The following is a 14,141-nucleotide window of genomic DNA, read 5'->3' on the forward strand; positions in this document are numbered from 1 at the left end:
TTTTTGAATGATATTAGCTTCCATTTTCTGGCAGAAAGAATGTCATTATGGTGCATTTGTACAGCTCCTATGATTACCCCCGGGTAATGCTGAAATGCTCGATGCTACTTCTCTTCGGCTAGGTTCCGATTTTATGTGGTGTCTCTTAAATAAACTTCTATTCAGCTATTCTTCTATAAGCAGCATTCAGGATATTGCGTGAAAATAATAAGCCTAGTCAAAGCCGGCTTTTGGACATTTTACTGAGAAGCACTACATACTACTTATATATAGTGTTTCGCAGAAAAAGCTCTAGGCTGACAGGGTTCTAGACAAACAGTCGGAATATAAGTAACACACGCCTCCTTTTAAAATCCCGGATAATGTTCCATTCGGGTACTGTTATCACTGTAACATGAGAATAATTCGTTTATAGTTATTGGCACTTCGAATAATACTATCAATTTTTTTCTGTCGATTTTTATTTTTTTTAGCATTCTGAAGCAAAGTTTTTACCGAACTTATTTTTTCCCCTGCGAGTTATCGTTATCAAACTGCACTGCAAGACTATGCAGGAGGCTAGAAGATGTTCTCTGCTTCCTCGCTTGTTGACAAACATTTCAGTACTCCGTAATCTGTCCGTAGTATTCGCTGTGATCCATGTACGTTGCTGTTTTTTGCAATGGCCTTCCTATATTGAAGGCATATGTATGACCAAAAAAAAGCGCTTTCCTTCAACTCTTGAGCAGTTTCTTTCATTTGATCCGATTCAAATTTATTTTACCGAGCGATTTTCTCAAGGGATCTATGAAACGTACACAATGTACACATTGGAAAAAATATCGCAATTCGTGATATACATTGGATAGTTTCATTCTAGCTCCTTACAATGGCTGAATGATAGTGGACTTGAGCTTAAAGGGCAATAAAAACCCGTTTTAGAATTTTAAAAAAACGGTACGATATTGAACATTTTTGCAACCAATTATGTAGGAAAGAAAACCGTAATTGTCACGTTTTACCACTACCCTTTTACCATACGTCCCATTTGACCAAACAGAATGTATGGTCACCGTTCTCGCAAACAGGATTTTTTTCGAATATAGTTATCATTCGACTCAGTTCGAATGGGATTACATTTAGCGGCGTGGACTGTATTTTCAAAAAGTTTTTCTCTATATATAATATCTCCTACAGTATCAATGCAGTCGGTCAACTAAAAGTGTAGGCTGAGGCATTTGTCGGAAGCCCGCAGCCCATGCTTCTATAACGTCCAAGACACATAAGTTTATGTATTAATTTGATAGTTTTATGAGTTTGTCTGACAGTGGATCAACAATGTACACCGATAAGCCATTACATTATGACCAGGGGCGCATTTATGGTTTTGCCGCCTGTGGACTACACGAATTTTGCCGCCCTTCTCCAATTATAGTGTAATTTTCTGGACCACGCTTTCCTCGAATTCGTCACCCTGTGCTATAACCCGCTTGGCCTTCCCCGATCCTGCAAGTACACTGTGTCTCTAAAGTCATTCTTTTATTCATTCACATGTTTGCACATTTTTTTGGTCACTCATATGCTTATACACGCTTTAGGTCACTCACTGAAGTAGTTCCTCGCTCTGTACGTCTCGTTTAGTTATTCCCATGCTTGTTCACTCTCTAAGTCACCCTTTTTTTTCTCACTCACGTGCTTGCAAACTTACTATGGTCTGTAACTCACTCTTTTGGTCACTCACTGGCCTTCGTTTTATTGCCACTGGAGGTCCTTGTAACACAATAGGTTAAGACCCCAGGGTTAGTGCGAAATATTTTGCGTGGAGGCTCAGGTTCGACTATGCATTTGCTCTCCACAGCCCCCCCCTCCCGCGCCCCTCAGTAGGCTCAGTGACAAATTCAATGATTGTTTTCAATTACTTTTATTTAAAAGTAGAGTGTGGTGTATTTTCGTGTTCTCATGGTAATGTTTCTGTTTTCTAGCAATTGCATCATCCCAGATGGGGTGCCAACAATTCTACTCGAGCCATCCCGGCATCCTATTCTCGAATTCTTCTTGCTACGGTAGCGGTTTCTACAGTTCGTCCTCGTCGTCGTCCGCGCCGTCTTCTTCGGGTTACGAGTCTTGCAGCGCTGGAGGCGGTGACAGCCTGACGAACGCCGAAGACGACGACGACTTGTCAGCTTATATCATACCACCACCGCCACCGGGTTCGAGCACACTCATGGAAGAGCAGAACAGGGTCCTCGAAAGGTTCCGGGAAGCCGCCGAAGAAGTCAGGCGGATGGTAGCCCAGGGGCACGATACACTAGCCTGCTCAAAGTACGCCGACACCATCAATTCCGTCAGCAAGTTTTGCACCATTCCTCGCAGACACGACACCGAGTCTCACAGGACTCCACTCTCGTCTCTGGCGTCTCTGGTCACTCCCATCAGGGAGACGCACGGCAAGAGCTTCGCCTCGGCGTTTGCGGACGTCCCAGCCGATACGGTTGGTGATTCGTCAAGGATAACAAACCCTAAAATAAGTCCTGTCAATGGTGACGGTCCCGTTAATGGTACTGGTATCGGACCAATCCATAACTGTGGCAGTAACGGTACTCCTCTATTTCACGAGGGGGCTGATGCCGAAACCGATCAGAAACCCAGGAGACCACCGCGACAAAAGAAGCACAACAGCAGCCCGACACCTGCAGACACTGCCAGTTCAAATACGGGAGACGACATCCCTCACAGAAGCCGGGTCAACGGATATGCTGAAGCTCATCCAGTGACAGTGCAGGCGAATGGCTACATTCCTTGCAGTCGTCCGATCAATGGAATCGACGGAACTAGCACCAGTCATGAAACTAGTCAGGTAGTACTCTTCTTTTTTCTTTTTTTTTGTCTATCATTTTTTACTTGTTTTACCAGACACAACCTCGTAGAAGGGAAACGTTTTCATATAGAACAGCGTTTCTCATCCGAGTTTCTGCGGATCCCTAGGTCTCCCGATCTCTATGAATCAAAAGGAAATAGTAATAAATAACTACACAAATAGTACTGGTAATGTTGTAGAGAATGCTTATATTTTCTCAAGAGTTCCTTTCAATACGGATATTATTCCAAGGGTAGATACTGGGCCGCAACTGGATATTTTGTCACCCGGGGCAAGTCGGCATTTTGGCTCCCCTTGTAATGTAGAAGAAGCAGTTAAATGATGAATTCGGTGCCCCCTTCTGGTTCAGCGCCCAGGGCACCAGACCCGCCTGCTCCCCACTAGTTGTGGCCCTGGGTAGATAGATATTTTCCAGATGATCCCCAGAACATGTAACCCAATGGTTCTCTAGTTTCGACTTGGTAGACAAGGATTTCATTAAACATATTGATACTGTCTGTAAAACACACCAGATCATAGATATCATATCAAAAATTTCTTAAAACATCTCCAAGAATTCGTTTAAGTATGGGTATTGCACCTAGCATCTCTCTCTAGAACCATATCAAGGATTCTTCAGGGATTTTTCTTTATCCACGGGTCTCCAGGAATGGATCAAAGCTGGACATACTCGGACAGGGCTGCAACTAGAATTTTTGCTGCCCTAAATTTTGCCACCTAGGAGATATGGGTTCGATTTCCCGCAGGGGCAGTTGAATTTTCCCTCTTTCCAAAATATACGTTAAAAATAGCCTTTCTATGGATAGCGGAGAGTGACATCAACCTCAGATAAGTCGCCATCTGGTGACATTATCAGCAAATGTGAGCTTTTGCCTGAGTTAGGTCCGACCGTCCATGTACGGTCCCGTTTAGTGCACGCGAGCTCCAAGGAAAGATTGAGATATTCGTTGACTCTGTAGTCTAGTAATCTAGGGCGTTCACCCGGAAAGTAAAAGGGGCAGTTGATAAAACATATCTTCGCATCAGCCAGCTGTTAAAAAACCGTTGTAAATTTACTCATACAGAAATCATGATTTTTTCCCCTTCCACCTTCGAATTATCAAAACATTCCAGAAAAATTCAAATAAAACAAGAAATAAATTTTTACATTAAATTAGATAGGAAACTCAAGGAGGTTTCGTAAAAGTTCGAATTAACCAATTTGTACTGTATTTCACATGGGCGGTTCTGGGAAACGGTAAACCTCACTTCCAGCGAAATAGTATATTCTGATTGTATTATAGAAGAAGAGAAAATACTTCTTTTAGTTTACATAGAAACTTATAAATTTCGTTTTTTTTTTCCAAAAAAAATATATATTTTTGGCCCGATTATGCAGTATATATAGTGTCCAAAAGGGATAAAAATTGCGCGATTGATTCCAAAATTGTAATAAATATTTATGCCGCTTTTCCCTTCTGACAAAAATATGAAAGAAAAAAAAATCTATCACAAAAATATAGAATACCTGCTGCCACCTATCAAATAACAGCTAAACTATCTGTTATAATTATTTAACGAATGTTAGTTGTTGGTTTCAAACCAGTATGCAGCATGCAAAAGAGCAAAATATGTTATGATACTATATAATATTTGTTTTAATACTGCATACCGGTGAACATTTTATGCACCAAAATACCGGTTAATTTTATTTGCCTCTAAATAATTCTTTGAACACCAAAAAACATATCAACTGGTATTTTGGCGAGCTAAATTTACACCGGAATACAGCATAAAAGTAAAAAAAACTAAAGTTTTTTAAACCCCACACGTTATTCAGTTTCATCTGCACATCGGTTTAAAATCAGCAATCATTTGATTTTAAGAATTATAATAGATATGGTTTTGTTTTTATTCCATAAGATGACAGTAAGAATCCTAGCTTTAAAGGGTTTCTCGTAGTAACATTAGAAAGCGGAAATATGAAAAAGGTTGGGAAATTTTCCTCCCAATATCTTTTTTTTCACTGGATTGCAAATTATTTCTCCAGTTCGCGAAAATTTTAACTTAATTTCAGTGATCTGCTAGTATATAGAAAAAGGATGAGTAACACTGACCTAAACCCCAGACTTTTGTTGACAATAATTTTATCTATTGCCTCTCGATTCGATATTATAATGCCCCCCTGAGTGTGTGTGTTTTTTCCGGTCCCGTATCGTAAATCGGTTATGGTTTTATAAGTGAGGTGAATTGTGACTTGGTGACGGCTTTTTTCCGACGTCAACTAGCGAGACCCCATTTTCCTTTTAAGTTGTTGCATTTCTTTCAAAATTTCGATTTGAAAAAAAAATATCGCTTTCGATATGTTTATGCAAATGAATAATCATTTTTTTCCCATAATATTTTTCGGGTGATAAAATTTTGAAGATTTGTCCAGCCGTAGTATGGATACTGTCGAGCCCTTATGTAGGAGGGGGGGGGAATGGTGCTTTTCATTGTACATTCTAATGCATGTACCGTTAAGCTGCGAGAATAGCCGGAGAAAAATTGGTCGCGATGTTGCTGAGTAAGAAAAAAATCCCCTATTTTTCAGTTATCTTTTGTGAGATAAATGGTACTCAAACCAGGGCCGTCATTTCAACTTTTTCGGGGGGGTGGGGGGGGGGGGCAAAGAACATGTACTTAGTGTATGTGTATATATATTTGTATGTGTGTGTATATATATATATATACCATTTCTCAGGGGCTTAGCCAGAAATATCGTTCGGGGACCAAAATGATAGAACAATAGATTTGACCATCTTTACCCCTTTTTTCGGTCATTTTCTCACATTTCGCGCGGGGGGGAACCAGACCCCCCAAGTCCCCCCCTCTCGCTACGCCCTTGCCATTTCTAGGGTATTTTCTAAAGCCTGGGCCCCCCCCCCTCCCCCAAAATGACGGGCCTGGCTCAAACTCATGCTCACTTGCCCAATACAGTGATACTTCGACTGAAGAGAATAATTCGTTCCAGAATCACGTTCGTCAGCCGAAAACCTCGCAAGCCGAAGTGCCACTGTGCAGTGAAACCTGTCTTTCACAGAATCGAAAAATAGTTCCTACATTTATTAATGTTTTTATGTGTGTGAGCCTCGCAACCTTTATAAAATGGAAAGCTGTCTAAATTGGAATATTATTTCAGTCTCTTGACGTTCTGTTTCGTACAGGTTCCATTGTTTTATGCAATCGAAAAAAATATATACATATGATGAAAAAACAAAGAATCTGGGTTCGAACAAAGTCTCCTACATACTACTTCTAAGAGGATTTGGTTCGAACCCACAATCACCAAGTGATCGAAGGTAGCCAGCCACTTTACCACCCCTCAAACAATGTACAATCATCCCACATAGTACAAGCAAACCGGTTAGAAAACAGGGAAATGATTCATAATAAGAAAAAAACTAGAATATGTGTATATGCGTACGCCATATCTACACGTCATTTTAACAACTGAAAAAAAATCTACATGATCCTCAGATTATGGAGCACGCTGTCTATGAATAGATTCAAGAAGTTGGTGAGAAATGCCGATAGGGACGATTTAATTTAAAAGTAAATGTGACGTAATAAATAATATCGGCAAGTTGAGCTTTGAATGCAAGTACCTTTGAATAAGGGGGAACTTTTGCAACTTCTGTACGATAACTTCTTGAAAGGATATTTCGTGTGCCAATGCAGTCACGTAACATTCTAGTTGGACAAAGAACGAGATAAACGCCGTAATCTCATCTCGGGATTAGCTGCACATGGTCAATTCGCCAACCTTCTTCTCAGGGAAAACACCATTATCGCTCACTTTGTTCTGTTCCGTGACTCGATACTAATATTTTCTCCTGCCTTCAACGATCGGAAGCTCTCGCCATATTATCTTCCGTTGGTTCTACTCACTAAGTGCGCACAGGATATTGAGCATTAACGTAAATGGTGTAAACGGAATAGGGAGTGCACACTACTGCATGCGCGTAAATATTCCGCAGTGTTGTGTTTCCAGACAAATGATGCTGCTTCACGAACATCAGCTTGCAGTCACATTAGTGCACTTCAGCTCAATTTCCATTAAACGACTCTGTTTAATGGCATCCGGTGTGTATTGATGTATTTCAAGGCTTTCCTATTCTTTTAGAAATAACAGCTAACTTGAATGCAGAGATCCCATTGTTTCGCCGGCCCGTGTCATAGGAGGATATAGACTTGGAAGTCTGGGGGGGGGGGGATCACGATGATGATGATGTCAATTCATATATGCGTATATACATTAGATCAGTCAACTTCACCTTTGACGCTGGGGGGGGGGGGGAGGGGGGCGTATCTCCGCCCATGGCCCGTGTATATTCTTCTCAGAGAAAATCGTGGGCTGAGAGTAATTAACTCCACGATTTCACTCCAAGTAAGTTCGAGAGGCTAACCTCCGTTTCCCTCTTAAAATGCTTTTCGAGGAAAGAAACAAGTACGTAAAAGAGACAGAGCGCCCCCCTCCTCTTCAGGTCCGGACTGTAAGGTGAATTTTTCAGTACTCGCCAGCAATCGATGGAACTGTCAGTACGAAATAAGTTGCCCTTTTGTCATGCATAGGTTGATTGATTACCTTGATTGATGAAAGTTTTGATAGCGCCTGGGGGTTGCGATTTGACTTTATGTAGCTTTCCATGCGTGTTTATTATTGGTGCCCGTCGCATTTTGATTTTCAGATGATTATTCAATTTAAATAATTTTCATAACGATGCTCTATGTGTAATCTTCGACACCTCAATAAATTCTTTGTTTGCCGGAGATGGCCGGATCCCTCTGAAGTGGGGTGGGGTGGGGGGGGGGGGGAGCGAAGTGTTTGCGTTGCTTCTTGCGTCAGAGCATGGGTGTCTCGCAGTTTTTCTCCAGTTCTCCGCTACTTCCCAGTGAAATTTAGCGGGAAGCACGTGTGCTAGGATCAATTTTCTCCATACTGTTTGACTCTTGGGAGGGGCGATCGTCCTCCCTCCAGACAAATGGTGCTGCTTCACGAACATCAGCCTGCAGTCACATTAGTGCACTTCAGCTCTATTGTACACAACAGGCTTGTACACGTTAACAGGCTTAATTACGTGTAAGAATACCACCCTCACTCAAACAGTTCAGAATATTTTTGTTTTTTATGGCACTAACAGAAAAGGTTCCAGTGCTTTATTAGGGTCGTGTGCCTTGTAATACGCTTAGACTGTTGACGGTGGCCGTGTGCTCAAGAAAGCCAATCAGCATCGGTTGTTGGTTGTCGCACGGACTGCTGCTGAAATCGGGTTCTCGAAGAATATAGCTAATATGAAGTAGCAAGAGTTATCTGGACTGTGTCAACCTACCATACTGATTTTTATTAAGGACTCGTCTCTCCGAACACACAAAATGTATGATGTAATGCGGGCATGGCATCTCCCACATTGCGTAATGAGGGGGTTATGCACCACCTTAGGCTTTTGCAAAATGTTCTCTTACTTTCTACTTCTTACTACTCTTATTTCTCTACATGTCTCCCTTATCACATTTCCATTTGATCGCATCTAATAGCAATATTTAATATAATCTATGCATTCATAATATTTTTTTAATTTTGAAGGACAAAATGGACAGTGGACGTGCTCCTAATGGATACGAGCATCAATCATCAAGTTCCCAGAACTATCGCTTGGTGAATGGCCACGTCAACGGAACCGACGCAAACGCAGTGCCTGACCTTTCAGCTGCCTACGAAAGTGCGGTGATGAATACGGCGATGCTAAACGGATACAGCAGTGGTGATCACCGTGTTAACAACGGCATGTGCAACGGCTACGAATCCGAATCCTCGAACGAACCGACCTCTCTACCGGATGACGTCCTAAAAGAATGTCACGTATATCCCGAGGACGGCAGGAACGGATTCGTCAACGGTTGCGCATTCCGTAAGCTGGGCCAGTTACGTAGCCACCACCAGTCCCTCCCGCGAAAATGCGTTACTGGACTGGGAACCATACCCGTCACGGTCATCGACAACGGAGGGTACAGGCCACCCCTAGAGAACAACGGACACGGGGATGGCATACAGGAGAGCACCGGAGGTGTATTCTGGGACGCTAAGCAAGAGATAACAGAGATGGTGTTGAACCTAGATTCGACATGCCAACAGAGACTCAAGGAATGCTCGCAGTGCGAGCAACTGGCCCCAGACTCAATAAAACTCGCTCAAGTCCGCGACACCCTCATGACTGAATCGCGCCAGTTCGTCACCGCATCCAAGCTATTCGTCAGGAGTCTGACAGAATCATCGGATAAGATGGAGGAAAACCTGGTCATGTGCGTAACTTTACTAGACAGGATCTTCGCGGCCAGTGAACAAGTGGTCATGGAAATGACGAAGCCCTCGCAGATAAGTACCCTCGTCGAGAAGCTCCGGGATATGGCCCTGGCTTATTCCCGAACCATATCCGCGGCACAATGCGCCGCATCCGGGGAGATACCAAACCAAAACATGGCTGGACTCATGCATCAGGCTTCTTCCTTGGCGACTTCACTGACCACATTGATGAGGACTTTGAGAAGCTTCCACGCCGCCTAAATACAAATTACAGTACACGGTTTTCGACCGAACAAAAGCCTTCCATCACCATACATATAAAGCCCGATTATTTTACAGATTAATCCGTATTATTCTAAGGAGCTCAGATAGAATCTAGTCTTTGCATGATTAATTAATTATAAATTAATTATAATATAAACGTGTTATCTTGATCTCCTGTACGCTTTAAGGCTCACAGACTCTCACATAGGAAACATAGACATACCTGGTACATATGAGAATCCAAAAAAAAGAAAAGATTCCAGCATGAATGAAGTTCTTGTTTTTAGTCTATTACTTAGCAAACTGCGATCGAGCTGAAAGCATCAAGTATGCATTGTGTACTTCCCTTTGTGACATGCACATGATCACAAATGCCCTGCGGACGATTTTAGCATACATAAGGATTCCAACAGACAAAGCTCGTGCCTAATGTGAGCTTAACCAGACAAGAAGCATTTAGGCGTTTATGTATACAATTACATCCAGTATTTCTTGGATATCCATGAGTTCCATGATGCATTGTGAGTGGTCATTGATTTAATGGGCAACATTTCATGGATACAAAAATATTTAAATTCCTAAAAAAATTATTTTGTTCATTTGCACGATTATGACTGGATTTTCTCAAGGTTCAAACTTATGTATAACGTGCACAAACTTATGTGTGTATGTAAATATCTAAAAAATATATAGTATGTACAAAAAAAACTGAATAAAAACAATAGTATGTCTTTTTGTTAAAAAAAAAAATCTGGGTGAAAACAAGAACTTATAATGTATTTGGTTCCATTTGGCTCCTCCAAAATTTATGTTGTAGTGTTCAAATATACAATAATGGAAATATTGGAAGCCGAAAAAAATGCCATAGCATGTGTGATAGTTATATCCGAGAATTGTGATGTGTATACAGGTGTACAGATTTGAGATAAAACAAAAACTGTATGTGTTCAGATGAAACGTTACAAAAATGGTTTTGTAATTAATTATGATGAGATAAAAAGTGTCTATGAAAAACGTGTATGCGTGAAAAAAATTCGAATTTTTATTCAGGATTGTAAATTTTAGTGATTTGTGTGCTACATTAAAAGTCAAAGCAAGTTATGTGTCAGCTATTAATTACTCTATGTGTGTTTTGTTTATCTTACCACAGAGTAGGATAATTAAAAAATTGGAAGACCCACTACAGAAAGATATAAGCACTGCCGATTTATAATTTCTGATTTAAAAGACAGATGGCAGCACACGTAAGCTTGTAACAAGGTTCTGTAATTCAAGGAATATAATGTGGTGCACCATCTATAAAACTTCTTAGGTACATTAACTCAAAACAGCTATAAGAAACAGAACAGAAAATAAAAAATCTCTCAGCAATATATCAACAAATGTGTTCATGAAAGTAATAATAGTTAAAGGATTTATAACTTGAGACAAAATCAGAAGATAACAACTTTCTAATCATAATTTTTGCAGTAATTAAGCAAATGAAAATTTCCTTAAAGGTGAAAGTAGCCTTGTGAACAAGGTATGGTAACATTCAAAATTTAATTCAATGCATTTATTAAAACAAACATTGATGAAAAAGAAATGTATTTAAAATAAAAGCTTTACACACACACATTTGTGTTAATGAAATTTCAAAATTCACTTGAACTTATAAACTTATTAATAACACAGTTATTTTTATGTAGAAAAACATATTTTACATGTGTATGCAGAAAAAAAAAAATTAATTTTGGGCAAAAAGGAGTTAATTTCAGCATATTCAATAGCAGAATTCAATAGCAAATTTATGAACCACCTGATTAAGAATTTTTCAATCAGTTCGTGATTAGCAATACATATTAGTATTTAAACACAAAAAAATAGGTATTGAATATTTTCAACCTACACTTCTCTCCTTAATTCAATGTCATCCAACTAAATTAAAGATTATCAAAGTGAGTGTTGTATTTAGCACAGAATATTTTCCGTATGCCATTACTCAATCAACAATTCTCTTATCTTTCTGAGGTTTCCCATTTTATATACCTGGGCGTTATATTCTCTGCTCATATGCGGTGATAGACTTGGAAATCTGGGTGGGTGGGCACGATGATGATGTCAATTTATTTATAAATTGCCCATGTCTCGGCTGGAATCTTGACGATTATATTTCTTCTAAATGTCTCCAAAAACTTTTTCCCTTCGTCGTAACCTGAATAGCCCCACCAATGATGTCCGTCACCTGTGCTTCCAGACTTATATCCTCCCTGTTCTCCCCTATGCCTGTGAAACTTGGGACCCCCCATACTCAAACCAACATAGACAAATTAGAATCTATCCAAACTAAGTCCACGTGCTTCATTTTTAACTGTTGGTCTTCATCCGTGTCCTTTCGGAGCTCAAGCCCCAACTGAATATCCAACCGCTTACCTCTCTTAAACTTATTTCTCAATTAACTTTTCTTTTCAAAATTCCATGGGTTTTTTAATATCCATTCCTTCCAGCATTATAATTAAACCCTCACATTTTTGTTTTAAACTCAACCATTCCCAAAAATTACAGCCCATCTTTGCTACTTCAGATCGTCATAAATTTAGTTTCTTCTCAAGAACTATGACTGGAACAGCCTACCACCAAATATTGTAGATTGTTCTATGATTTCCGAATTTCCCTGTAACATCAATCGTCAGTATTATCATACTTAGCCACCACATCCTCTTATATAGACCTCGGCCAAGCAATATTGAATAAATAAATAAAAAAAATATTGATGTATGTCTAATAAGTTGTATATACCCATTACAGAGCAAAGAAGCTACGGGTATCTAAATCTTTAGAACCACTGCTCAATTGAACCAGAAACATTTTTCCCTATTGTGACAAGTTGAAAAGAAACCACATACCGTTGATAGCCATTTTGTGGGAGAGGCTGATACACGCAAGTAAATAAAAGCAAACAATTTTTTGCTCACTATAACTTTTTAGCACCTATTAACCTTTCAAATCATAATTTTGACTACCGTTTCCAAAGTTAGTTCCGTTATTACTTATCCTTTTTTAATTTTACGAAAACTCAAAATTCAACCTGAAAATTTCAGTATAACTAAACTGCCGTTGTGGTGGTCGAGTGGTCATAGTGATGGACTCGCGTCGCGAGGTCCCGGGTCCGTTTCTAGTCGGGTGGGGGGCCTTGAAAAATAAATTTGCCTGAGGGCATGATGCTTTTAAGACGGCCCTGCCTATGGGCAACCTCTTTCATAATGTTCAGTTATTTAGTTAGCTTTTAGATGTCAATGAGAAAATTTAAAACTCAGAAAATATCCAGAAGACCAGTTTTATATCTGAGAATTCAAAGTTAAAATATATCACCTTTTGTGGAAACATGCAGCACTAAAGCTCTATTGATATCCATAATACACACATTTACTGACACATTAGGCTATTCAAACATTTCTTAATACTTATATGTACTAGTACAGTCAACACCAATAGAGCAATCAAACCAACACTGAAGACATATCATGAATATATCACATCTCATAATTATTTGAATTAGCCATGCTTTCAACACTTTAACAACCCACACTTACACCCTATATAAGCTATAAACATTGACTGTCTCGTTTGTATTATATATTTGCAATATTTACAAATAGACACGTACACACATTAAACGTGTATATCATACAACCAAAAAAACATTTTTCAAAAATTTTATAGTTTTGCATAAAAACGTATTATAATGTCATTGATTGATTTGCACTTTTGACAAAAACAAGATGAATAGTATAGTTGACATACAAACTTGAAAAAACAGCACCGAAAGATTAGGAAGGATTGCTTTTCAGTAAGCATTTCAGTTTTCTGTTCCTGTTTACTACACGAAATCTGAACTTGTTCTGAGCAGATGATTGCAGTTAAATTAATGTACACATGTATATAGGATAATTTAAACGTTTAATTTCAGCAAGTAGGTGCCTAATAATATGCTGTGAGTGTCTGCCATCAAAGGCAATAAATTTTTGCTTGTTTCAGCTGAAACTGATTCTATATAAAGTAGCAAATTCTCATTCTTGCAGAACGAGATTATATTCATCACAAAAAGCGGGATAAATATCATCTGGCAACTGTTCTTTAGCTTAGAATCACCTTCTAGTAATGCTTACCCTTCAAACTATTCCATTAGATCAATGTCATTTCTTTCATTCACAAAAACAAGAAAGCTCTCTTATAATTTAATGAAAGGAGATTCTGGGAAGCATAAACTAAAACAGATTAACAGGAGAAATAAAATGCTAATGTTATGCGACAAACTTTCATGATATAAATCATGAAAAATATTCTGATAGTTTACAGCTGAATTTCTCAATAATGAATTTTTCCTGTACCTTCCATATAATACCTCCAATAGGTGTGAATTTGGGGGGGAATGTCAGGTAGAGAAGAATATCCAAGAATGATGTCACTCTCCACTATCTATACAAAGGTTTTTAAGCTGGCTGATGCGAAGATATATTTTGGAAAGAGAAAATTCAACTACCCCTGTGGGAATCGAACCCACATCCTTTCCCTTTCCGGGTGAACACCCTAGGAACTAGACTACAGAGGCTACTACCGGGAGACTAGGGTGTTCATCCAGAAAGTAAAAGGACGTGGGTTCAATTCCCCACAGGAGCAGTTGAATTTTCTCTTTCTAAAATATATCTTCGCATCAGC

At 39.4% G+C, this 14,141-nt stretch overlaps 1 protein-coding gene across 6 annotated transcripts in view; it reads left to right on the plus strand.

Moving 5' to 3' along the window:
- LOC149088506 (uncharacterized) overlaps positions 1 to 10,566 on the plus strand; it is a 531,717-nt gene extending 521,151 nt beyond the window's left edge. For all 6 annotated transcript variants that reach the window (XM_089247938.1, XM_089247947.1, XM_089247965.1 and 3 more), the window contains 2 exons: positions 1,962 to 2,836; positions 8,463 to 10,566. In XM_089247938.1, coding sequence (XP_089104064.1) covers positions 1,962 to 2,836; positions 8,463 to 9,440 — 1,853 coding nt within the window. In that variant the 3' untranslated portion in view covers positions 9,441 to 10,566. The remainder of the gene's footprint in view (positions 1 to 1,961; positions 2,837 to 8,462) is intronic.
- Positions 10,567 to 14,141: the final 3,575 nt, after the last annotated feature.

This window comes from Pholcus phalangioides, unplaced genomic scaffold (genome assembly GCF_987345545.1).
Source record: "Pholcus phalangioides strain wild (caught in Gottingen) unplaced genomic scaffold, Ppha-v1.0 ptg000003l_1, whole genome shotgun sequence".
Classification (NCBI taxonomy): Eukaryota; Metazoa; Arthropoda; class Arachnida; order Araneae; family Pholcidae; genus Pholcus; species Pholcus phalangioides.